Source organism: Marmota monax, unplaced genomic scaffold, assembly GCF_021218885.2.
Source record: "Marmota monax isolate L192 unplaced genomic scaffold, Marmota_monax_Labrador192_F-V1.1 WCK01_AAM20220418_F8-fsc00009, whole genome shotgun sequence".
NCBI lineage: Eukaryota > Metazoa > Chordata > Mammalia > Rodentia > Sciuridae > Marmota > Marmota monax.
Window position 1 is genome coordinate 28,731,533 of NW_026694710.1, and position 26,774 is coordinate 28,758,306.

Genomic DNA, 26,774 nt, shown 5'->3' on the forward strand with positions numbered 1-26,774 from the left:
AAGGCACTTAGGGCTGGGCTGTGGCTCAGCGGTAGAGCACTTGCCTCATGTGTGCGAGGCCCTGGGTTCAATTCTCAGCACCACGTGAATGAAATAAAGGTCTATTAACTTTAAAAAAAGGCACTTAAAATTTTTATGGAACCATAAAAGGTCATAAATGACCAAAACAATCCTGAGAAAAAAAGGAAAGGCTGTGACATAAAAAAAAAAAAACCAAAACACTATGAAGTAATAGTGATCCAAACAGCATGATATTGACATAAAAACAGACACACATACTAACAGGTCACAGAAGCCAGAAATAAATATACATATTTACAGCCAACTGCTGCTTTTCAATAAAGAAAACAAGAATCTCCATTGGTGAAAGGAAAGTCTTCAGAATATACAGAAGAAACTAGACCCCTACCTCCCACCATATACAAAAATAACCTAAAAATTGATTAAAAACTTAAATGTAAGTCCCCAAAATATGAAACTGCCAGAAGAAAATATAGGAGAAAGGCTTCAGAACATTGGTCTGAATGAAATTTTTTTTTGTTGGTTTTTTGGGATATGACCCCCAAAGCACAGACAATAAAAGTAAAAACTGACAAATGAGATTATGTCAGACTGAAAGGCTTCTGTTCAGTAGATAAAACAGTTCATATTGAAGAGACAACCTACAGAATGGGAGAAAATATCTGCAAACTATTCATCTGACAAGTGATTGATTCCCATATTATTTAAATAACTAACAGAAAAATACCCACAAATAACCCAGTTAACATTTTTCAAAAGATAGTCAAATGGCCAAAATAAGCATAGAAGAAATTCTCAGCCTCACTAATCATCAGGGAAATGTAAATCAAAACCACAGTGAGATGTCACTCCACCCTAGTTAGAAAAGCTGTTATCAAAAAGACAAAAAATGACAAATACTGGTGAGGCTGTGTAGAAAGGAAACCCCACTGCGGTATGGACAGAAGTTAGTGCAGCCGCTACAGAAGGTAGGACGGAGGTTCCCCAAAAAGTGAGCTTGAGAGTTGTTGCCACACAGCTCAGCAATGTCACTACCGGGTACATAGCCAAAGGAGGGGAAAGCCAGGATATTGAAGATACATTGGCCTGGCATGTTTCCTGCAGCACTATTTACAAATGGCCCGCGTATGGAACGGACTAGGTGTTCACTGAAGGGTGAATGGCTAAGGAAAATGTTGTTGGGTGCAGAGCAGGCTGAACTATGTTAGCTGCAGGGTGGCCCACGCACTCAAACCCCCCTCTGTCTGGTCCTTTATCACCTGTTTGCATCAAAGCTGAACATTCAACCCCCACTCAAGGCTCAACACTCAACCCCCCTTTGTGCCAACTAGGCAGCTTGCAGACCCAGAGGCCCCATTAGATTTGAGCTATAAAAACTCCCTCCTGCTGGGCCCCTCTCTATCTTGCTCTCTTACCCTCTTGCTCTCTCTTGCTCTTGCTTTTGCTCTCTCTCTCTCTCTCTCTCTCTCTCTCTTCTCTTTCTCTCTTTTCTCCTCTGTTGCACTTCTACAAAAAGATCTCTTGGTCGCTCCGAGTGTTCTGGTCACTTTCCTTTCAAATGTGGTATACATACACAATGGAGTATTATTCAGCTACAAAAAAGAGTGAAGTCCTGTCATTGGCAGTGTTATGGTTTGGATATGAGGTGTCCCCCTAAAGCTCATGTGTGAGACAATGCAAAAATATTCAGAGGTGAGATGACTGGGTTGTAAAAGCCTTAACCTTATCAGTGGATTAATCCGTGGATATGGCTTAACTGGGTAGTAACTGTAGGTATGTAGTATGTGACTAGAAGAAATAGGTAACTGGGTGGGGCATGTTAGGGCTCATATTTTGTCCCTGGTGAGCAAAGTGTTCTTTCTTCCTTCCCTTCCCTCCCCTCCCCTCCTCTCTTCTCCTTCCTTCTCCCTCCCCCTCTCCCTCCCCTCCCCTCTCCCTCCCCTCCCCCTCTGCCTCTTCCTTTGCCTCCCCTCCCCCTCCCCCTCCCCCTCCCCCTCCCCCTCTGCCTCCCCCTTTCCTTCCTGGTTGCCATGTCTTGAGCAGTTTCCCTCCACAACATTCTTCCACCATGATGTTCTGACTCACCCCAGGCCTAAAGCTATGGAGACAGTCAGCCATGGACTGAACCTCTGAAACTTGAGCCAAAATAAACTTCCCTTTTCTACATTGTTCTTGTCAGGTCTTTTAATCACAGTGATGAAAAAGATAACTAGAACAGAAATTGATACCAAAAAGTGGGGTCATTGCTGTGACTAACCTGACCATATAGTCCAAAAGCCTTTGGAGATGGTTGTTGGTGGTGGGGGTTTGAAAAGTTTACAGATGCAAGCTGGAATGGCTTTAGAATGTTGTAAATGAAGGTGAATTGGTGATTCTGATGGGTGTTCCTGAGACAGAATGCCAAAAGGTCAGTGGATAGTAAAGACTGGTCTCGTGAGGTTTCAGAAGAGGAGGGTTATTGGAAATGAACTAGAGGTCATTTGTGTTATATTCTGACAAAGATGTTGTCTACGTCTTACCTGTGCCCTGAGAATTTCTGTGAGACTTAATTTAAAGATAATAAACGAATTAATCTGGCAGTGGAAATGTCAAGGCAGCATAGCATTCAGACAGTGGAAGGGATACTGTAGTACTTTTAGAAAAATTAACTGTGATTATAAGGAGCAAAAGCAGAGCAAAAAGATTTGAAAAACTTGCAGTTTGGCCAGAAAAGTAAGTGGAAAACTGGGGCTAAAAAAAAAGTTGTGGTTGTTAAAGAGACTCTCGCCACTCTTTAAGAGTGATCCTAGTACTTAACTCAGAAACAATAGGAAATAGTTTGAAGGCATCTGAGGAATTGGCAAGACTCAACTCAGTCTCAAGAGTGTAAAAATAAAAATTCTTTTGAGTTGGGGAGTGATACAGGCCAAATTATATTGTTATGTTTTGTGCATGTATTGAAGACGTAACAATAAATCCCATCATTATGTATAACTATAATGCACGTTCCTTTGAGGGGAGGCCAGTGGGGCACCCCACTTTCACAGTGGGGCCTAGGAAGTTGTTTCACCATGCTCAGTGACCCAGGCACTCAGGGCTACTGCAGCCTGAGTTCATGCATTTTCCGCTTGTTTCAAGAGTGTTTGCAGTTGCTTATTGAAGCATTCTTACAGAGTGCATGTACACACTGAAAAGGAGCGTGTGTAAAAGCTGGTGGCTCCCGCTCAGCTCTGTGGCCAGGTCACTGCCCTGTGACAGTGCCACCGCCCAGTTTCTGGATGCAGCTATGGAGTTGCCTCGTTCATGCAGGAAGTTGCACTGGGGAGTGGGGCAGCGGTCGCAGGCCCTCTCTGCTCTTGTGGGACTGGAAGCCAGTGGTGCGCAGTCTTCAGCTCTGCCTGGCATCATCAGGGAGGTGGTGAAGGGTGGCTGGTGGCTTTTCAAGGGCTGGTGGAGCTGCAGCTGGACGCTCCCAGAGCAAGGCAGGGTTACAGGCACACAGGCCTGTTCTTGAAAATTTCTGAGAGTCTACAAGTATTTCAAATGAGAAGAGGAGACACTAGGTGCAAAAACCAAGAGGACCTAGTTGACTGCTGAGTGACTTCACTCCTCTGCCTGTGTTTTTGATGTTTGTTGTAGAACCCGGGCTTCACCCTTGCCAGGAGCACTCTACCCCTGAGCCCAGCCCCATCCCGATGTCACTCCCTTCCTTACAGGAAGCAGACAGCCTCCTCAGCGTGAGGCCTCAGTGAGGTTCTGGCCTCCTCTCCAGTGTCCAGAACACTTTCGTTGCAGAAGCCTGCTCCTCCTGCTGCCCGAATCACCACAGGCTCCTCCCCGCCTCCTTCCTACTCTCACCTCCAGCCGCCCCTTCACTCCCCGTCCCCTGCCTCGGCCAGGCAGTGGGAACACCAGAAAATGACTATTTCAGGTGGTTGCCAAGGCCTGCTCCTGGCTCTCCGCCACAGGGTGCCGGGCGCCCAGACTCGCCTTCTCCCAGCGCCTCTCCCCGGCCCTGGCACTGCCTCTCACCCCAGAGAACACTTGCCAACCTTTGAGGAGCAGCGGACTGAAGCTGATGGCACAGAGCTTGGAGAGGCCTGAAGTCCCAGGTGCCTTTTTATCTTGTCCCTGGGACTTGCTGGCGTCACGGCCCGAGCACAGACACACGTGTCCCTTCTCACAGCAATCAATCTTACTTACAAGGTCACCCAAGGAAATGCACGCTTGCAAGAAGCAGTCAGGTGCCTCTGATGCAGGCCACAGAACGCTCTGTTGCCGGCTAAGGAGAGGGCCATGCAGGTGCTCGCACTTCTGCTGTGTCTCAGTTTCCCCCCCTCAGCTGCTTTCTATCTCCACGCAGGGGAACGAGAGCAGAAATGCCTCATAGAAGACGTTCCAGGAGACACGTGGGTATCAGGTAGGTGGCTGACACGGCTCTCTTCGCGGCTGCCCCTGGGCAGTGAGTGTGACGCTGAGTGGCTCCCTCCTCACCGTCTGCCAAGTGAGGCAAAGCTGATGTGGGTAGACGAAGGAGGGAACTGTATGCTTTTTAAAGCAGGAGACTGGACCTGACATCAAGCTTAATCTGCTCTTCTGGTGGTCAGGTTTACTTGAGCCAAGAAAATCTGCTGCCGTTTAACATGCTAATGGTGGCTGAGCAGTCCAAACATAGGAGAGGTCTTTGGACTGGTCCAGTAAAGCAGGACACACACCAGGAGTCCGTGTGCCTTCTGGAGACCATGGGCAGGAGCATCCCGTGCAGACCCAGGACTGCCTGCCAGGCAGACTGTCCTTAGATTCTGTCACCACAGTGAGTCTGCACATTTCCTGTGCTGCAAGCACATCCTCACACGGGTGAGCTTGGCCCACCTTCTGAGAAAGAAAGAAGTGCTTACTAGTCTCAGAATTGTATGGGAAAATCCAGCATGCTAGCTAACATTCAAGTCAGAATCAATCTCCAACTCTGATTTCCATGCAAAAGGAGGGGTGGGGGGAAGGTGAAATCTCAATCTAGAGGCATCCTAAGTCGTGTTTTGTATTCCATGATTTTGTGCCCCTCACCCCCACCAGGGGGAGCTGAGCTCTGCCTTCAGCCTGTCTCCACCGCTGGGCCTCAGGGTTCCTTCTCAGAGTGGCCCCGCCTGCAAACATCCAACGCAGCAAGCCAGGAGGGGAGGGCCAGGACGCGGGCAGCGGACAGGCCAGGCGCCGGCAGTGCTGGGGTCTTCCTGTTGTCAGGGTCAGCACCGGGAGCAGCACTGTTTCCTGCCATGGGCCACGGCCAGCACGCTCCTCAGCCTCTCTGTGATGGCAGGTGATGGTGGCGCCTGCTCCTTCCAGCTGTGGGGATGTGTGAGATCTGCAGGCCTTTCTAGCCCACCCACACACAGAGGGCACCAGGCTCTGCCCGGTGTGTGCCCAGAGGAAGCACTGCCAGGGGGAGTCCTGGGCCCTTGGTCTCCTTCAGGGTAGCTCGTGGATTTTCTGCCTTCCTTTCAAGGGGCCACGAAGGAATAAGAGGGATAGAGTAGCTCCTGCCCACCTGCTGCCCTTCAGACACTGGCTGGACAGACCTGGCCAGCAGCATTTCGTGGCAGTGGGCTGTAGTCACAGAACCTGGAGGTGCCTGATGTGGGCTCCAGCAGCTGTGTGAGCCGGGGCCTCTGTGTGGCCTGACAGGCACCTGGCCGCAGCCTCAGCCCTCAAGCGCAGTGAGAGCCTCAGGCCCTGCCCGCCCCCCACTGCTGTCAACCCCTCCCCCTTGCCACTTGCCCTGGCTCCTCCCCAAATCCAGTGGCCCTCTCCTCCCTGCCTCTGCACCTCTGAGCCAGTGACCCCACTCTGAGGTCTGCTTACCTGTCACCCCTACATAGCTCTGCAGATTCAGGACTCGGGGAGCAGGAGCACCAGGGGAGCTCAGGGCCCACGCCACTGAGTAGTAGCCACTCAGAGGCCAGGAACAGAGCAGAGGACTCACCCGTCGCATGGACCTAGAGCAAAGGTCCAGCCCCAGCAGGGCGGGGGGAACTGCGGTGGACACCGCAGAGGGCCACCACCTGGGAGCAAGATCAGGCCCAGGGTCAGGATGGAGCTGATGGCTGGGGAAGTGGCGCGTGGAGGAGGTGACTCCACGCAAAGCTCCCTGGTGTTCAGCATGCAGTCAGCATCTGTGCGGCCTCCAAGGACAGGAGGGCCGAGAGCAGGACACAGCCGGCGGGAGGAGCAGGGACCTCAGACGCCAGCATGCTGAAGCCAAGGAGCGACAGGCGACGGTGGTGGCGTGGAGGACTCTACAGGAGGAGGCTGGGCAGCAGTGGGTGGTGGCGTGGAGGACTCTACAGGAGGAGGCTGGACACCAGTGGATGCACTCCCACTGCAGGGCACTGGGAGGCCTGTGGCTCGCACCCCGCACACCCGACCCTCACCTGCTCCCTTCAGCACCCCTGCAGCCAAGACTCAGTGTCCACTTGCTCACGAATGCAGTGCCAAGTGCCACCAGGTGAGAGGTAGCGAGAACGCACCTTTATCCACTCACGAGATCACTGTTACAAACAAACCTAAAATCTTCATGGAGTCTAGGCCAGGAAGCCCCATGCCCACTGTCCTGTCCTCCTTCCAGCTCAGGGCCATCTGGAAGTCCAAAAGGGGCGACTTTTGAACACCTTCAGGCCAAGATCTGCCTGAAGGTGCTTCTCATTAGGACTGACCATAGGCCATGAGGAAGGTGTCCACCTTCCCTGATGGAGGTGACTCAATGCCACAGAGGAATAAAGAACAGCTGGAGAGAGAGCTCTGGCACCCACCGGCACCCACCGGCACCGCCCCATGCTGGTGACTGTGGGTGTCCCACCTGAGCTGGAGGCGGCTAAGTCTGGCCTCCAGTGCCACAGGTGCTCTGTAAAGGGAGTCCCCCACCCACACTGCCTCCAACCTCTCTGGCTCGGCCTCCAGTTATTCGCCCTGCACCTCTGGAGAAGCGGGGTGCTTTGGGCCTAACCCTCCCCAAGAAGCAGAGGCTCCCACAAGAGTCTGAGTAGGAGATGAGGAGGGGCTCGGGTGCTGGGAGCTGCCGGCCACGGCACTGCCACCAACACCAGGGCGAACCCCAGCACCGTGCACCTGCAGGAAGCCCCAAGCAGGTGTTTTGTGTCTGTGACCTCACTTTCCTCAGTCCCGCATGACTGTCCCTCAACAGTGAGTTCCGGGCCATCTGGAGTCGGGAGGCCAGAGCACCTTCCATGTGAGTCTGAGGCGCAGGCCCGGCAGGGTCTGCTGCTGAGAGGGAGAGCCTCATGGTCCACCCAGTCTGCTCCTGGCTGCACCTTCTGGAAACGGCCCTACACGGCGAGCCCTTCAAGTACCTCTTCCTCGAGACCAGGGACAGCAGGAGAGGGCTCTGCTCAGACGAGTTCCGTCCTTCAAACTCCCACAGGGAAACAGGCCCTCCTGGAGGCCACACAGCCCTCTGAAGCAGGCCTGAGCCAAGGGTTCAAGTGCCAGGCGTCCACCACAGAAACGCTCCAGACAAGGGGAGAAGTCCAGAGGTGCTTTCAGCTGCAGGCTCATCTCCGGCCCCGGAGCTCGGGAGCACAGGACAATCACAGATTAGACGTCCCACTCCTGGGACCAGGCCTCCCTCCCACACCCCACGGTGTTTATGGCGGCACTTGTCATTCGTAACAGCCAGGTCTACCCACAGACCTGATGGACAGCTCAGCAGCTCCCTGGGGGATGAGAAGTCCACGACTTTCTAGGAATGGATGGCACGTGGAGGCTGTCCCGCATTCCTGGGTGGAGAAAACAGGCCAACGGTGAACAGACCCGTCGCCCGGAGGATCTGCAAGACAGGGAGCCCGTCAAGCGACAGTGACCTGGGCAGCCACCAGGCGAGTGCAAAGTGGGCCCGTGGGCATGCTGCTGAACTCCACCAGGTGCCCAGGCCCCCGCCTGCCACGCAGCACCTGAAACGCACACCCCTGGTGCCCAGAGACACACATTCCTGGAGCAGCCCTGCTCGGGGGCCAGCAGACAGCCCAGGCCTGGCAGACGCCCCTCCTGGTCCCTGCAGGAGCCCAACAGTGGCATGGGCATGCAGCACAGGGCAGGACCACAACTGTCTTGGACATCAGTCCTGCTGGCCTCTGGGGCCCTCTGGGCTGCTGCTGGTGTTCTGACAGCAGCCGTCAGTCGGCACTGGTGTGAGCTCCCCAGGGAGGGCCTGTGCACAGCACCCTGCTGATGGAGTCCCACCAGGCCCTCCAAGACCCTGGAGTGTTTCAGAGATCAGTGTGTTCACAGCACTCTTGACACGACTGCTGTCCACGCCCAGGTGCCTGCCATCAGGTCATCAGAACACTCGGCAGAGCCAGGTGCTCCCAGGGCTGAGGGCCCCAGGCCACTACAGTGTTCAGCACCGAGAGCCCCTGGACAGGACTGTGGGAGTGCCCGGGCCTCCTCCCATCCTGCGGGCCTCCTCCCAGCGGCCTCCTCCGGGCAGCCTCCTCCTGGCTTGGAATCTCAGTCTATATGCCCCTTGCCCTCCTCACAGGCCCTGGTACTTCCAAGATAGGAGAAGGCAGTGTGGTCAGTGAGGAGAAGGGCCAGGTCTTGGGGGATGTGGCACGTGGCCGGTGTGGGCTTCCTCCTAAGAGCAAGGTCGTCAGTGCATGTGGAGCCTCCTCTGTCCCTCGCACTGTCCGCTGTGTGGCTGCAGGTCTGGATGGCCGCGAGGGCCAGCCGTGCTCTCAGCTCTGCTGGCTCCTCTCCTCCAAGACACCCCAGGAGCTGGAGCGTGGCCTCCATGCCTGGCTCCCTCCGGAGGGGCAGATGGCTTGTGAGTGGGGGCCCAGGTCTGCCAGACCATGTGGCCTCCAGCCACACACCTCGGGGCTCCTGTTCCGTGGTCCCCCACCTGTCCTCAGAAGGCCACCTGCTCTCTGCCATGCCCTGCGCTCGGCCCTGGGTCATGTTCTCTGAATAGGCCTCAATTAAAGGTCACAGAAGCAAATTTAAGACATGGTACACGGATCTCAAAAACCTAGGTTGGAAAATCAAGGCACAGATAGCATACATGTTCCAATCTCTCTCTCTTCTCCTCCTTCCCCCCCCCCCCAAGCCGGGGATTGAACCCAGGGGCACTCAACCACTGAGCCACATCCCCAGTCTTTTAAAAAAATATTTTATTTACAGACAGGGTCTTGCTAAGTTGCTTAGGGCCTTTCTACATTGAGGAGGCTGGCTTTGGACTCACGATCCTCCTGCCTCAGCCTCCCCAGCTGTGCTGGGCTCCAAACTCATTTTTGATAAACACATACCAGGTACTTATAGGAAAAAGGCTAGACGGCTGACACCAGCACTAGGAATTCCTGGAGGGACTTGCACTTTCCGAAATTCCTACAATGAGTGTGTTGTTCCTATAATACAGTCCAGTGACCCACAGTTGCGGTCTCAAGGATGCAGTCTGGAGGAATGGGATGACCATCGGTGACCTCAGGCACGAGGAGAGGGCGTGAGGCCCTCGCCCCATAGTACTGGCCTTCACCAGGAGCCAGGAGGAAGGCTCTGGCAGTGAGTGCTGCAGAGGTCCTGTGATTGGCCCAAGTGTGACTCTGGCTTGGTGGCACATTGGGTGGCTGTGGGCAGTCCTCTTGCTCCTCGCCTGCTGTGGTCAGCTGCTCAGGCCCATGGTGGCTCAGGGAGCTGCCAATCAAGGCCTTACTGAGAGCTTTTGGTGTGCTCAGGCCCACTCTAGGGAGAACACAACCCTGACTTGCTGCTCTCACACCCAAAGGGAGGTTTACCCTTATGTTACCACTATTGGTGTTGGCTTGGGGTCCTGGGGACTGCACCCAGGGGCGCTCTACCACTGAGCTGCACCCCAGCCCTTTCTATTTTTAATTTTGAGACAGTCTCCCTAAGTTTCTGAGGCTGGCCTCAATTTGTGGTCTTCCTGCCTCAGCCTCTGGAGTAGCTAGGATTAGAGGTTGTGTACCACTGTGGCCTGGCTGATATAACATATGATATCCTTGCTTTATCAGCGGGAAAACTGAGGCACCCGCAGCCCACTGCAGTGCCCCAGATGGCCCACCTAAAGTCGTATCCCTGTTCCTAGCCAGTGAGCCCTCCAGCTCCATGGCCACGTGGTGAGAAACTCCACGGTGCTTTGTGCTGGGCTGCGCGGGTGTTCTGTCTCAGGACTGCTTCACCCACAGGAAGCGACCCTCTCCAGCCGACTGGCCCATGAGCAGTGCTTCTCTTCTGCCGTCTGCTGGCCTCCCTGGCCATGACTCCTCCCTCTAAGCTGCCCTCCTGCCTGAAGGGCACCTTGGGGAGGCCTGGGCCTGAGGCTGGAGGATCCCACAGAAGCAGGCGGGGTCACCCTGGCCTGTTCTGAGAACTCAGGCAGCATGCCAGGAACGCTGTGTTGCAGTGGGGGTAGGGATGACTGGTACCCATTCATTCAAGTCCTCTGTTGAACCTGAATTGTGGGACCCTTTCACTTATTCCACAAACATTTATTGAGCCCCTACCATGGAGCCAAACAGTTCCCTAGGCTTACTGCCAGACCCCAGAGGGCCGCAGGGAGGAATGGAATGTCTGAGGCTCTCTAGCCCCTCGCAGTGCAGACGAGGGGCACCGGCGCATGCATGCTCAAAGAACAGATCTTCAGGGCCCGTGAGGGGACCCCGGGACTCGTGCGTGCTTGAGCAGGAGTCCTGGGGACAGGCCTGGGGCAGAGCTGTGGGGGAGCATAAAGGCGGGAGGGCACCGGGGATGCTGAACAGCAGGGCTCACCGGTAGGTGGGACCCTTCCCAGGCTTTCGACTGGCAGCCTCAGCATCCTGGGGTTTGAGCAGGGCACAGCCTGCCCCACCCTCCAGTGTGGGAGACCAAGGCTGGGTGGTGCAGCAGCTCAGCAGGCACCCAGCCCTGCTGCCTGCCCAGAGTTGTCCTGCTGGTCGCACAGACCCCCAGGGCGGAGGCTGCCCCAGGCAAGGGTCCTCATGACACAGACAAACAGAGAAAGACGATTGGCCTAACCTAGAGGTCATCACCTATTGATGCTTTCCACACACACAGTCACTGCCTCCTGCTTATGACACAGGGACTTTCAAGATCCAGCAGTGGGACACAGGCAAACTCGACTTCCGAGAACCGGGCCCTGGTCTGGGGATGTTCGTGACTGTCACAACATATGACGATGAGGTGAGCATGCATCTGTCCTGAGATACTAACTGCTCGTGCAGGAACCACCTGCCCCTTGTGCCCATAGTGTTACAACTTCTGCTTATGCATAACTGAGCACCTGAGCACCATCAGCTAGTGTTTACAACTTTTTTTGTTTTTGCACCAGGGTTTGAACTCAGAGGTGCTTTACCACTGAGCCATGTCCCCAGCCCCCCCCCCTTTTTTTTCTTCTGAGACAGGGTCTTGCTAAGTTGCTTAGGGCCTTACTAAATTGCAATCCTCCTGCTTCAGCCTCCTGAGTTGCTGGGGTTACAGGTGTGCACTACCACATTCACCTGCAGCTTTTTATTTAGGACAGTACCTCACCCTCAAAGACCCGTGGTCTAGATGAGGAACAGAAACACTCTTCCCATAGGAAGTTTCAAGAGAAGTCACGTGGGGGCTTCTGTGGACACAGAGACTTGCAGATTTTGCCTGGGTTGGGCCCCATCTTTGGCAGAGCCACGGCTTCCCCAAAAACCAAAGGTCAGAAAAACCACTGCCTATCTCCTTCCTCAGATTCTGGCAGAGGCTTTCTCAAGTAATTCAGAAGCCCCAGGTCATACAGAACCTTGTCGCCACGGGGCACCAGTGAAGGAGCAGAAAACTCAGCATGGTCAAAGGGACAGAGCGCAGATCCAGGAGGGGAGACAATTTCCAGCACACACTGTCATCTCTGAGGGCAAACCCTGGTCAGGTTATTTGACTGGTTCGTCCTCAGTTTCCTCGTTTGTACAATGGGTGTAACAGTGACATCCAGATCCCACTGTACCACAGGTGCTCTGGCATCCTGAGTCCAGGGCCGCAAAAATGGAGGTCCTAGAAATCAGCTCATGGGCAGCAGGTGCTGGTGGGTAATCCCCGGAGAGTGGCACGGGCCTCTCAGTGACAAGGACAGGGTTCTATGTAGGCAGGAGAAATTAAAACCTGTCTGTTGTCTTCAGAAGACACTTAACTCCTTAGAACACACACTCGCCCACTGGGTCAGTTACACACTGCGTGGCCAGCCCCATGAGAGGCAGAGGCAGGAGTCTGAGTCCACGGGTCAAGGCCAGCTAGAAAATGCAGCGTATGTTGTCTCTTAAGAAAACATAAATACACCATTGCCTGAGAACGTTCCCTTTTAGAAGTGAGACATGTTTTCATCCATTCTGTAGACATCCAGCAAACACTGCACGTGTGAAGCACGCCCGAACCTCTCTTGGCCTAGGAGAAGGGCAGAATCCCTCCCACGGGCCTTATTCTCAGGAAGGGCTTCTCCACATAGAGATGGGGTGACAAGAACCGGCTCTGGCGGTATCAGTTTGGATAGACCAGTCCCTGTGTACCCTGCTTCTCTTGGTCAGTGTCAGAGCTCGGGACTGTCCACATTGCCAGTCTTGATGAGCTACCCATTCCTGCGCCAGTGAGGGACAACCCGAAGGAATGAAGTGGCTGGCGGAGTGGGCAGGGCAGGTGGTGACCGTGGTGTACCACACGGACCTCTCTACCCCGTCCCACTTTCCACTTCCAATATTCTGTTGGGCAGAGGCAATGTGGCTCAAAGGTTCAATGACTTACAGACTGTCATCAAGTTGAAGCACTGAGATTCAAACTCAAGTGTGCATTTTCCCCAGCTCACCATGGGAATAGCATTCAAAGCTGTTTGGTGAATTTCATGTTCAGTGAAACAAGACAACGAAGGCTTTGGAATACAAAAGTAAATCTCGGGAATGTGTTAACAGGTAGTGAGTAGTCACTGAACATTTCCTCAGAGAAGAGAAAGGTTTTGCTATTCATACAAAAATAGGAAGTAATAATAAACCTCACCCTTGACCGCAGACTTATTGACAAACTTTCCCTTTCAGCGGTCCTCTTGAAAGGAATCAGGTACTTGACAATGTTCTTCATTTTCTCTACATCAAAACTGAAAGACATTTACAAAGCATCTTTTAAAAAAAAATTTAATTTTTAGGTGTCGTTGGATTCAATACCTTTATTTTATTTATTTATTTCTATGTGGTGCTGAGGATCGAACCCAGGGCCTCATATGTGCTAGGCGAGTGCTCTACCACTGAGCTACAACCCCAGCCCTACCAAGCATCTTGACTGCATTTTTCTATCTGTGTAATATGTTTTTAAGACTTTGCGATGGTAGAGCAGTTTTAGGGTCACAGCAAAACTGAGCAGACCACAGCGAGTTCCCTGCTCTGACTCAGGCACGACCTCCCCAACTACCAGCAACCTCCTGGCCCCTGAGGATTTTTGCCACAACCCGTGCACCCAGGGCCAGGGGTTCACAGCATGCTTCTCTTGGTAATGCATGTTTCACGGGTCTGGACAGACGTGGTGTCGCAGGGCAATTTCTCCACCTCGAACATGCTCTGTGCTCCAGTAGAACCTCCCTTTCATCAGCCCTTGACACCACTGGTCTTCCTGTCCCTGGGTATCATGCCACTGTAACCACAGCTCTCTTTTCAGCGTGCTCCACTTGATAATGTGCCCTTAAGGTTCCTGGCCTGGTTGTGCTGGGGAACACTGCGTGTCCATTGTGCCAGCTTACACATCCCCCCATGCAAGGACAGTGTGGTTGCTTCTAAGGTGGGGCAATCATGCCCAGAGCTGCTATGGATACCCACCTGCAAGTCTCTGTGTGGACCGACCTAGGTTTCCAGACCACTTGGCAAATGCCAAGGACATTCCTATAGACCACACGTACACTTAGCTCTCCAGGACAATGCCACGCTGTTCCTGAAGTCTGTGCGACATTCGGCCCCCCTCCACAGTGAACAGATGCTCCTGCGGCTCCATACCCTTGCCAGCACTCGGTATGGTCAGTGTTTTGGATCTGGGTCATTCTGATAGGTGTGTGGGGACGTCTCACTGCAGGGCCCTCCACATGCTCTGAGTCTCTTCTCATATGCCTATGTGCTACCTGCATTCTTCTTGGACAGGTGTCTTTTCAGATATTTGCCCAATTAAAAGCTGGGCTGCCTTCCCCTTGTTGACTTTTAAGAGCTCTTTGTGTAGTTTGAGCAGTCATCCCTTGTTAGATGTCTTCCAGAGACTCTCTCCCAGTCTGTGGTTCGTCGTCTCATTTTCTTCTTCACAATGTCATTTTCTTTTTTTTTTTTTTTTTTTGTTCTGGGGATTAAACCCAGGGGTGCTTAACTACTGAGCCACATCTCCAACCCTTTTTGTTTTTATTCTGTTCTGGGGTCTTGTTAAGTTGCTGAGGCTGGCCTTGAACTTCCCATCCTCCTACCTCAGCCTCCCAACTTACTGGGAATCCTTTTGTATTTTGTATATCATCATATCCTCTGTGAGTCAGGAAGTTTTATTTCTTCCTTGCCAGTCTGTTTTCCTATTGTTTCCTTTTCTTGTCACATTAATTAGACCTCCTAGTAGTATGCTAGATAAAATGGTGAGAGATGACATCCTGTCTTCCTCCTGACCTTAGTGGAAAAGCCTCTGGATTCTCACCATTCAGTACACTAGCTGTGGGTTTTCTGTAGACAATCTTCTTTAAATTGAATCAGTTCCATTCAGTTCTTGATTTAATGAGTCTTTATCATGAATGAGCAGCATCTCTTGTCAAAAGGCTTTTCAGATGGTGCACACATGGTTCTTCAACCTACTGTGGGGATGGCTGTAGCACTTGGATGTTCAGCCAGCCTTGCATGTGTGCAACAAGCCCCACTTGTTCACATGTACGATTCATTTCGCATGGTGTTAGATCTGCTCTGCTCCTGTGCTGGGAAGGATTTTTGCATGTATGTTCAGGAGAGAGAAGCATCCATAGATTTTTCTTATAATGTTGTCTGGTTTTGTATTAGGGTAATGTTACCTTCATAAAATGAAGTAAGACTTAGGCACAGTGGTGTATACCTGCAGTTCCAACCCTGGGGGGGGGGGCTAAGGTGTTAAAAAAAATCAGGAGGTATTTTTTCTGCTTCTATTCTTTAGAAAGAGATTTTAGTTAATTGTCATAATTTATTTCTTAAGTGTTTGGTAGAATTCACCAGTGAACCCATATGAGTCTGATGCTTTCTGTTTTAAAAGGTTATTCATCCTTTAAAAAAATTTTTTTTAGTTGTAGATGGACACAATGCCTTTATTTTATTTATTTATTTTTATATGGTGCTGAGGATCCAACCCAGTGCCTCATATGTGCAAGGCAAGTAAGTGCTCTACCACTGAGCTATAGCCACAGACCATGTTATTCATCCTTGATTCAATCCCTAGATACAGGGTTATTCAGATCATCTATTTCTTCTTGCATGTGTTTTGGAAGATTGCCAAGAAGTTGGTCCATTTCATCTATGTTAGTCAACTTTCACACTGTGACAAAATAGTGAGAAAACCAACAAAGGAGGAGACATTGATTTTGGCTCATGGTCTCAGTCCATGGTTGCTGGCCCCTCCTGCAATGTCTGGGCCTGTGGTGAAGTAGAATGTCACCTCTGGGATCATGTGGCAGAACAGAGCTGCTCATGCATGGCAGCTGGGAAGCAGAGATCCAAGCAAGGAAAGGGCAGGAACGAGACCCACCCAGGAACGAGATCTACCCGCCAGGACACCCAGTGAGCTTCCCCAGGTAGGCCCACCTCCTACCCTTTCAAAATGGACCGTCCAATGGTCCCTTCAGTTATGAACCATTATGGACTCATCTACTGGTGAGGTCATGTTGGGTTCCCGGAGACTTAAACACTCAGACCTTTTGCCCACCCAGGGACGCCATTTGCCGGGTTGCTCGCGACTAAAACCCTCAGGGTCACTCCAGGGGACCTGGGCTAATTGGGCTGTGCGAAATAACCACACAAGAGACAGAAATACCTTTTTCTTTGGGGGTGCTGTGACGGCTCCTCTGATCTTAAGGGTCAGCAGAAAGAGAGAGAGAGAGAGAAGAGAGCCCACACGTGCTGACCCCTTTTATTGAGGAGAAGCCATTCAAATGAGGCAAGGGGTCAGGTTTCAGGGGGCTGAGTCTAGCTTCCTGATGTCCACTGTCAGCAGGTTGACTGACACCTAGGTAGGCCACACCCAAGGGCAAAGCAAGAGAAGGGGACACACAAAGGTGTTTCCATGGAACATTCTATCCCAAACAGGGCAAGGGGTAATATTACAAAGGAACAGGTGAGCATAGCTCCACCCATGGGGCTGTAGGAAGGCGAGCCCAGGCACAAAGAAGACAGTCACTGGAACCCTAAAGATTGAGGCTATTGTCTGGGTTCCCTAGGCACCAGATCGCAGAGTGACGGACAACGATGCCACACCAATCAGAAGGGGAGACAGACATGGTCACATGCTAGTTTGGCCTCCCACAAGGTCAGAGCCTCTAAGACCTCACCTCTGAGCACTGCTGCATCGAGACCCCAGCCCAAACCACAGGAGCCTTCGGGAACTTTCAGACTCAAGCCATATCAGTATCAAACCAGCAGGCACAGAGTCACCCACAGCACTCCTGCAGCATCTCACGGTGTCCCTGGGGTCTGTGGAAATGCCCCTCCTTCACCTCTGATGTCAGTAACCTGTGTCCTCCTTTTTCCCCATAGTTAAATTGTCAAGAGGCTTACCAGTTTTATCATCTTTTCAAAGAACCAGCTTTTTAGTTTTTTTTTTTGATGTTTCATTTCCTGTTCATAATCTAGTTTTCTTCTCTTACATTGCATTTAATTTGCTTTTCTTTTCCTTGGATTGCTGGCTTTAGACCTTTTTTTCCTGATATATGCATTCAGTGTTTTAAATCTCCCTCTGATCACAGCTTTCACTGTATCCCACGAACTTTGTTAAGCTGTATTTTAATTTTTTGAGACACATGTACATATCCCCTGAGATTTGCTCTTTGACCCATGTGTTGATGGAAGCATGCTAACTTCCAAGACTTCAGGGATCTCCAGCTACCATTCTGCTATTGATTGCTAGTTTAATTAGATTGTGGTCTGAGAGTGCACATTTATGATTTCTATTCTTTAAAACTTGTTTAGTGTACCTATGGCCCAGAAGGTTTATATTCCATGAGAGTTTGACCAAAACACAAACAAACAAACAAACAAAAACCTGTATTCTGCTTTTGTTGGCTGCACCAGTGCACAGATGTCAATTACATCCAGCCAACTGATGATGCCAATGAGATCAACTATGTCCTTATTGATTTTCTCCACGATAGATCCATTTCTGATAAAAGTGTTGACGTCTGCAATTAAAACAGTGAATTAATGTATTTCTTGCAGCTCTATCGGTTTTCTTCGTGTTCTGAAGCTTTGTTCTTCAGTGCATGCATATTGAGGATCACACATCTTCTTGGAGAACTGGGCCCCTTATCACAACTGGGCCCTGATAATTTCCTTTGCTTCAGAAGTTAAATGTCTGTACTAATATAGTTACTGTAGCTTTCTCTTTCTTCAAGGTTAGCAGGGCATATCTTTCTCTGTACCATTACTTTTAATCTATATGTCTTTATTAAGTATTTTTCCTGTAGACAGGTAATTGGGTTTTGTTTTTTTGACCCATTCTGACAATCTGTCATTCTAACTGGTGCGTTCAGACCACTGACATTTGAAGTGATCACTGATGTAGTTTGATCACATTCTCTAAGATCTGCTCTGTTTCTATTCATTGCCCTTGTTCTTTGTTCCAATTTTCAACTTTTTTCTTTTTATGGTTTTAATTGTGCATTTTCGATGACTCCTTTCTTTCTCCTTAACATATCAATTGTACTTTTAAACAACTTTTTAAAGGTAGTTGCCCTAGAGCTTGTAACACCCATTTACAACAAACCCAAGTCCACTTCAGAGAGCACACTGTTCCACTTTATAGGTGTGCAAGTGCCTTCTGATACAGTGTTTCTGATTCTTCTCCTGTTTTTCATGAACTCTCACCGCGGAAGGCCCTGCTGCTGTCTTACTGAACAGGCTGTTACCTGTCAGTCAGTTAGAAATGAGAGAAGGACTGCCCTTTATGAACTAGAGCTTCTGGCTACATCATCTTCCTTCTTTCTCAGGGTCTTACTCTAACATGTCTGGAAAGGCAGTTCAACTGGTAACAATCTTCCTCCGTTTGTTTTTCTAACAAAGTTTTTATTTTTAATTCTTAAAGGGTGCTTCTGCAGGACACAGGAGCCTGGGCTGGGGGTCTGTCTTTCTCTCCCAGTACAGTATTTCATCACTTCATCTCTTCCTGCTCAGTTTCTGAGAAGTTAGATGTGATTCGAGCCTTTTCCCCCTTGTTAGGCAAGGTTTGCCTGGGCTCATTTCAAGGTCTTCTTTAGCTCTGACCTTCTGTGTGACGTGTGTGTGACATGCATGCTGAGGTATAGACTGTGTGGGGGTACTGTTTGTTTTGTTTGGGTATTTATCCTGTAGGTGTTCTCTGAGCTTCCTGGTCTGACATTAACTTGGGGAAAACTCTCAGCCATTATTGCTTCAAGTATTCCTTCTGCTTTCTCTTTCTCCTCCTAGTTTTCCCATCATGCCCAAGTCTGCTTTCTGCCATGCCCTGGTTCCTGGGTTTCCCTCCCTTCTTCCCGCTTGGCATTTCAGTTTTGCAAGTTTCCATTCACAGAGCCTCGAGCTCAGAAACTCCTTCCTTGGCTGTGCCCAGTCTACTAAGGAACCTACTGTCAAAGGCATTCTTCATTGCTTTTACAGTATTTTAAAATTTCTATAATGTCTTTCTTAGAATTTCCATTTCTTTGCTTATATTTCCCATTTTTTTTTTCTGGCATGTTGTTTACTTTTCCCATTACAGCCTTTAGTATATTAATCAGAGTTGCTTTTTAATTCCTGACCTGATGATTCCAACATCTCTACCATATTTGTATCTGGTTCTGATGCTTGCTCTGTCTCTTCAAACTGTGTTTCCTGCTGTCCAGCATGCCCTGTGACTTTCTATGGAAATCCTGAGACATTTATTTCACTATAAAATATTCTAAGTAGGAAACTAAAGTTTCCTAGCAGATGTAACCACTGTTTACAGCTTGGTGAGTATTCTCCGGCATTCTTTTCTATGCATATAGGAACATGTGCATGCAGGTATACTTTTATAAAAAAATACTTTTTATAAAACAGCATCCTCTATAGCTGTGTGAGGGACACCTCTGGTGGAGATATGGGTTTAGTATCCTTTTCACTGACACACAGTGCTCCTTTAGGGGCTTTCCTAAATTTATCTAATCAATTCCCTACTGAAAGGTATTCGTTATTTCAAGAATACAATTTTGTTATTACAAACATCACAGTGAATATCCTTTTACATGTAACTTTGTTTTTTCATGTATTTTACTAGAATAAGTTTATATAGGCAGAATTTATGATTCTATGATTTAAACTTTTAAATTTGTAATACATATCACCTAACTACTCTCTACAACTGTCGTTCTGTTTACATTCCAACAGCATTTGGAGAGTGCTTATGTCTCCATACTACCTGAGTAGTTTTAAACCCTTATCAATTTGATAATACACAAGGAATGCCTTATTCTAGTTTGGATTTTTTATTACTTTCAAGGCTGAATATTTTTCATGTTTATTAGCTATTAGGTCTCTTCTCTGGGAACTGCATTATTTTGAACAGATTTATGTAGGGAGATTTGTTTTTTAAAATGTAGAGAATGATAATCTTAAACTATGGAAATCCTTAACCCTAGGTACTACTATCAAAATTATTTGGTCCAGAAGGAACATTCTATTTTACTTCATATTCACCTGGTGAACACATCATTTGCTTAGAATCTAATTCAACAAGGTTCGTGTCTGCTGGAGAGAGAAGGCTGGTGAGTGTGCACCTCTGGAGGCCTTGCTGACACCTTAGAGAAACTCGTGAAGGTCCCTTCTGGTCTCTAGGAAGGCTTTCAAAAGGGAGCCGTGAAGCCGACTGACGGGGGAAGTGAGAGCTGAGGGAAGGTGAACAGAACTGTGGTCCCTCAGACTTGACAGCAGGGGAAGGCTGAGGGGGAGTTAGTAATGGATTCCAATAAATGAAACTCGTGCAGGAGGATGGTGGGTGGCTCTTCTCTAAATGTGTTGAGGACAGATGAAGAGAATTTGTACTTTAGTATAAAAAATTCTGTTATACATAAAGAAAAGTTTCCTGAGAGCAGCCATCAAATCTTCTCAGCACCTCATAGTAAATCGGATTTGCAGGAAGGTATAAATACACCCTCAGGTCATTAGGCTGGCACTTACTGCATCATTGTTAAAAAAGGCAACTGAGTAGAACAGGGACAAAAGGGAGACCAGGCACAAAGCGGCACCCCACTCCCCACTCCCCCACTCATCAAGAAGGGAAGGGAGGTGGAAGGAGGGAGCGAGGATGCAGGAAGCACTGAGCTGTCTTCAATGCCCGTCTCCTCCTCTTCACTGTTTAAGCAGCGCATCCACTTGGATATTCGAGTTGGAGAACATGACCTTGATGCTGCAATTGCTCAGGCAAAGGACAAAGTTAATGAAGTTACCTTCAAGCTTGAACATCTAATGGAACAAATTGAGCAAATACTCAAAGAACAAAACTATCAAAGGGTCAGTCTGCCTACTCAGCTTATTTGATCTCTTCCTGCCGGGAATGCATTTCTCAACACAAAGCCCCCGGACCAGGGAAAGAAAGAACTGCCAGTTGTTTCCTGGTGTCCTGAGTAGAACCACGTGGGCAGGCAGTGCCGAGAGAGGTGCTGGCTGGGCTCTGCTGGGAAAGGCACTGCTCTCTTCCTATCCCTGTACCAGCAAAGCACCCGCAGCAGAAGGTGGGAACTTACGGAGGGAATGAACAATGCTCCCAACACACTCCATATGTCTGTAGGGCCAAGTGGGCCCCCTTTCTGGATCAGTCTGTCATTCGACCCTGCTTCCTGAGTCACTGGGTTCAGTGGGCTCAAATCTGCTCTACCACTCACCAGCTTGTGTCCTCACTAAGCTTGGGTGTCATGATCTGGAAAATAAGGACTGGAGTGAACTTAAGTAAGGCAAGCATGTGGCACAAAGGAAGAACTCCAACAGGGGAATCACCCCAATTGGGTAGGCAGTGTTTGCTCTGCTTGATGGTAGCAAATAAAATGTATGAAGTCGTATTTCATACAGTTCGTATTTGGTGTATTTCACACCAAAATGCAGTGTGTTTTATAAGGTTGATTTTTACTCTTTTATACTCAGTTAAACAACAGATTCAAGCTCAGGAAATCACAGTACACCTTAGTATAATATATTAACTGGGTAATATCAAATATCTTGAACACATACAGCAACCTTCCCCTCCAAATCACACATTAAGTTCTTTAAGAAACTAAATCCATCCATCTCTCTTATGCATAGGACCGTGAAGAAATTTTTCGAATGACCAGTGAAGATACAAACAGCAATGTTTTATGGTGGGCTTTTGCACAAACGTTGATCTTCATCTCAGTTGGAGTTTTCCAAATGAAGTATCTTAAAGACTTTTTTATAGCTAAGAAGCTTGTTTAAAACATTACAGGTAAAGGCAAATAATCTGCATAATGTTTGAATGAATAAACCAAATACATGCATAAATATGTATAACTTTTTTTTTTTTATGGTGCTGGGGCTTGAATGGGGATTGGACCCAGGGCTTTGTGCATGTGAGGCAAACACTCTACCTACTGAGATAATATGTATTACTTATAATTTCAAAGATACCAGTGGTTGAAATTAATGTTATAGATTGCAACATTGATCAAATATTTCTTTAACAATGTAGCTTCTGAATTTTATAAAGTAAGCACATTATCTTATTTTTTTAAACTTGGTTTAAATCAGCACTCTCTAGTAGGATTACAATGTGAGCTACATATGTGACTTTAAGTTTTCTGGTCACCACAATAAAAAGGGTGTTTAAGAAAAGTAACATCAACTCTAGTGACATATATTTAATCCAATATATAAAAAATATTACCATTTTAAAACATACTCAACATAGTTACTAATGAGATATTTTATCTTCTTTCAACCATACAACCAGGTTATAGGCTGCACTCTTAGTATCGCTGATTTGGACCAGCCACCTTCCAAGCACTTAGTGGTCACTTGAGGCTCACAGCTACAGCACTACCGAGAGCAAATACACCGTGTCCCCAGGCCACATCCAAGAAATAGTCACCCTTTCCTTCCATTCTGCTAGTTCCTAACTCCCTGAGAGGCACCTTGCCCACACAAACAAGGCAATTTTCCTGAGCCATGTGTTCTCACTAGGTCTCCAGCAGTTCTTGCAGACAGCACAAACCAAGGCAGGTCCAGCAATAGTCAAGGAATGGACCTCTTATTTTAAAAGTAATGTCTGGGGCTGGGCCTGCAGCTCAGCGGAGAGTGCTGGCTTAGCATGTCTGAGACACTGAGAATGGGATATGGGTTTAATTCTCAGCACTGCATACATAGTTAAAAAAAAAAAGTCTATCAACAACTCAAAAAAATTTTTAAAAAATTACTTTTGTGGGGCAGTGGTTGTGGCTCAGGGGTAGAGGGCTAACCTAGCACATGCAAGGCCCTGGGTTCTATCCTCAGCACCACATAAAATAAATATATGAAATAAAGATATTGTGGGACTTGGGTTATAGCTCAGTGGTAGATCACTTGCCTTGCATGCATGAGGCACTGGGTTCAAATCTCAGCACCACATAAACATAAATAAGCAAATATATTGTGTCCATCTACAACTAAAAAAATAAAAAAAAAGATATTTTGTCCAAATACAACTAAAAATATTTAAAATAACTTTTTTGTGTTTTTAACTTTTAATTTTGAAATAATTATAATCTCATTATTTTTTTTTTAAAGATAGAGTGAGAGAGGGAGGGAGGGAAAGAGAGAATTTTTTTTTTTTTTTAGTATTTATTTTTTAGTTTTCGGCGGACACAACATCTTTGTTTGTATGTGGTGCTGAGGATCGAACCCGGGCCGCACGCATGCCAGGCTAGCGCGCTACCGCTTGAGCCACATCCCCAGCCCTATAATCTCATTAGAAATTGCAAATACAGTTGAGTCCCTTCCCCCAACTACTATTTTAAAAGGGAAACAATCTTCTCAAGCCCCTACATATGCATATGCTGGAGGCAAGCTGAGCTTCTGCCCCATCCCAATCTGCTTCTGTCCCCAGCCCAGACAGTGGGCCTGTCACTCCCAGATCCTGGTTCACTCAGTCCTCCTAAGACCAGACCTCCTGGTCCCCTGGCCTGACTCACTTTCCTTCCTCTTTGTCCTGGTAATCTCCAGGTCTCCCACCATTTCAAGGCTAGGACCCTGTAGCTCCCTCAGTCTCTCTGGTCCCCTAATCTCCTGCCCCTTCCCATTAGGATGGGTGTGGGAACAGGTACATGGAGTACTGCAAACATGGCATACCTTAAGGGTGTCTGAGTGGCAGGCCATTCCCCTTGAGCTAGGAACGTGAGACCCAGGCTGGTTACCCCATAGGGATAGCCCTGTGCGTGAGGCCGTGTGTTGCAGTCCCTGCACTTGCTCTATGGCCCACTCCTTATTGGTTGCTGCAAGGACAGTTAGCAGAAATTGCACTGGTGGCTGCTTGTAATCTGCTTAGCTACTGCCTGAGTATATATACAGGTGCAATAAAATCAGATCTGCTCCCTGCTTGGTCTCCGGAGGTCTTGATTAGACACTCCGCAGCCACACTCTCCTCTATCCTGTTCCCATGGACCTCCTCACTGGGCGAGAGAGCCTCCCTCCAGATGGGTATAGCTAATTCTGGCCCCTGATCAGCCTGGTATCCACCCCCCATGTACCACCCTCAACGGGATGCAGAGCCCCCCGTCCCCAACTTGGCCATACACTCTTCCTCATCCACTCTCTCACTGTGGGCATGGAGGGCTGGCCCAGTGTGCCACCGCCATGACCATCCACCCCAGGTCCCAGTGGGCATGGAGCTCACGTGTGCTCTGCCTTCTGGCCAGTCTCTGTGGTTGTCACCCTGTCCACTTGTTCCCAGGGCGCATGGAGACAAGGCTATACCACCCTCTGCCCCATCTTCTGGCCATCCACCTATGGCTATCCTCCAGTCATGGTGGCCATGGAGACCAGGCCCCTTGCTGCTTACCCCGCAATGGGACAGGCTGATGGCCAGAAACCGAGCACCCAGGCCCTGTTGGCGCACACTGGGGGCCACCCCGGGAGGACGCAGGGGCTCATTCTGAAACCGAGGGGTTTCCAGGAAAGCGAGACGCACATGTCCCCTCCCAGCCTAAGCCACCTGTCCTTCGCTGCCCGGAAGAGCCCCAGCACCCACGGAAGGAAGAAACCCGACCGCGGACGGGCGCAGGCGCTGGGTGGTAGACCCGAGCCTGCGCCGCGGGTAGGGAGCACCAGCCCTGGGACAGATCAATAAAACGCTTTCTTTCCTCCTCAAAACCCTTGCTCCTGGGCCGGGGCTCAGTGGCAGAGCGCTCGCCAGCACGAGCGAGGCCCGGGTTCGAGCCTCAGCGCTGCACAAAATAAACAAGTAAAGCCATGCTGTCCATCTACAACTACAAAACAATAACCAAGAAACAAAGCAAAAACTTTCCTCCTCATTGGCTTGGCCAAGGAGGCGAGGATCGAAACAGTGAAGAGGGCCGCAGCGTGGGTTTTGGCGGGACGCGCTGGGTGCGCAGGCGCGAGGGCGTGTGTGTGTGTGTGTGTGTGTGTGTGTGTGTGTGTGTGTGCGTGCGTGCGTGTGTGTGTGTGTGCGTGCGTGTGTGTGTGCGTGCGTGCGTGCGTGCGTGCGCGCGCGCGCGCGCGCTACCTGCCTCCCGACCCACGCTGTAGGTACACCCTAGCGTGGGTTTGGGGTTTGGGCGGGGCGCGCTGGGTGCGCAGGCGCAGAGCCATGTGTGCGCAGGCGCAGACCTGCCTGCCGGCCTGGAAGCATATCCCAACCTCGAGGACCTCGCGCTGTTCTGGGCCTCGCCACCAGCTGTGCAGTTGCAACAGCATGGCCAGCTGGGTGTTCTGTAACTACTGCTTCCAGTCGCCTAGAAGGACATCGTCCTTCAGCCTGACCAGCTGTGGGCACGTGTACTGTGACGCCTGCCTCGGCAAAGGTCTCGGTGGGGCCAGGCGTGCCTGAGGGGCAGGGCGGGGGAGTGTGGGGCGGGGGTCCCCAGGAGCAGAAGTCCCTGAGGGACCGGATGGAGTGAGGAGTATGGGGTGGAGGTTCCAAGGGCAGAACCCGGAGTGTGGGAACTACAAAGCCCCCGCGGAAGGAGGAAACCCCACAGGGGACGGGAACTCCTGGTTTGGAGCAGGCTAGGTGGTTACACAACCAGGGACGAGCTAAATTCTTTCTGAGAATGTTTTTTTTTTTTGATGAGGTAGAGTTTATACAAGGAAAAAGAGCAATTGTGAAAATTCACAAAGCAGCACAACCTGAGAAATGGGGTCATGGTCAGGGATATAGTCCAGCACCAACCCTGGAAGGCCCTTGGGCACTGCTGCCTGACTCCCTCCGTGGATGACCGTAGGCTGGAATACCACCAGTGGGATCATACAGCATGCATGCTTTCCTTGCAAGATTCCTCTCAGTTTGCGTGTTGTGGTTCATCTGCTCTCCTTGCTGTATGGTACACCACACCTTACTCAACGGATGGACTGATGGGCATGTAGGTTGCCTCCAGATTTGTCTGGCAGATGGTACTACTGTGAACACTCTTGCTCATGTTTGATTTCTGTTGGGTGTAGGTAGGACCAAGAGTAGAGTTGCTGAATTTCAGGTATGTATTTAAATCCAAAGTTTCTGTGGCAGCTTGGGGAAAAGTATTTTGGAGTGAGAAGATTTTTCAGGAAAAACTGTACAATGGAACATGTGAGAGTGATTGAGGATAGGATGGGACTTTGAGATGGAGAGAAGTGATGGGTTTGGAAGAGATTAAGTGGATTTTCAGCAGACTTGAGTTAAGCAAGGCAGGGAACTAAGCAGGGGCTTCCCTGCTGAACTCTGGAGAAGGGACCAGCTGGGTGGAATGAGGCTCACAACTTCATATGTGAGCACTGTCCTGGGAGGAAACGGAGGCAATTGTACATGTGGATCTGGAATTAGCCTGGAGCGTATTCTGGGAGCTGTGTTGGTTAGCTTTCCTTTGTTGTGATCCTGAGTAAAACAAAAAGAGGAGGTTTCAGTCTATGGTCACCTGACTCTTTTGTTTCTGAGTCTGTGGTGAGACAATATCATGGTGAGGAGCACATGGTACAGAAAAGAAGCTCACCCTTGGTTTTAGGAAACAGACTGGGGACAAGATATACCCTTCAGGGGCATGCTCCCAGTTACCTACTTCCTCCACCTAAGGCCCAAGTCCTAAAGTTTTCACCACCTCCCAAACCTTCAACACATGAGCCTTTGGGGAATATTCCAGGTCCAACATTTTGCTTCTAGTCCCCAAAGGCTCATGTCCTCCTCACAATACAAAATGCATTCAGTCCATCTCCAAGAATTCCCATAGTCAACAGTTCCGTCATTACTCCAAAGTCCAGTCCAGGGGCTCCTCTTGAAAGGAAAGTGACCACAACACTCGGAGCAACCAAAAGATCTTTATTGCAGCAGTGCAACAAAGAGAAAGGAAAGAAGGAAAGAGAGAGAGA

At 49.6% G+C, this 26,774-nt stretch overlaps 1 protein-coding gene across 2 annotated transcripts; it reads left to right on the forward strand.

Annotated features, from left to right (window-relative positions):
- Positions 1-4,220: 4,220 nt before the first annotated feature.
- LOC124078722 (transmembrane emp24 domain-containing protein 11-like) lies at positions 4,221-21,728 on the forward strand. 2 transcript variants are annotated; one of them, XM_046423754.2, is made up of 5 exons: positions 4,221-4,420; positions 11,108-11,208; positions 19,856-19,981; positions 20,577-20,726; positions 21,513-21,728. In XM_046423754.2, the coding sequence occupies exons 1-5, from the start codon at positions 4,297-4,299 to the stop codon at positions 21,660-21,662; spliced, it is 651 nt and encodes a 216-aa protein (XP_046279710.1). In that variant the 5' UTR covers positions 4,221-4,296; the 3' UTR covers positions 21,663-21,728. The 2 variants fall into 2 exon arrangements, with proteins under 2 accessions (XP_046279710.1, XP_046279711.1); XM_046423755.2 differs by having other exon boundaries at positions 4,282-4,420; positions 20,580-20,726.
- Positions 21,729-26,774: the final 5,046 nt, after the last annotated feature.

Excerpts from the sequence above, each read along its gene's own strand:
- LOC124078722 (XM_046423754.2), top strand. The coding sequence starts at position 4,297 with ATGCAGGTGCTCGCACTTCTGCTGTGTCTCAGTTTCCCCCCCTCAGCT. Across the intron at positions 4,421-11,107 it reads AGGAGACACGTGGGTATCAG|GGACTTTCAAGATCCAGCAG; the intron begins GTAGGTGGCTGA and ends CTTATGACACAG. Across the intron at positions 11,209-19,855 it reads TCACAACATATGACGATGAG|GTACTACTATCAAAATTATT; the intron begins GTGAGCATGCAT and ends CCTTAACCCTAG.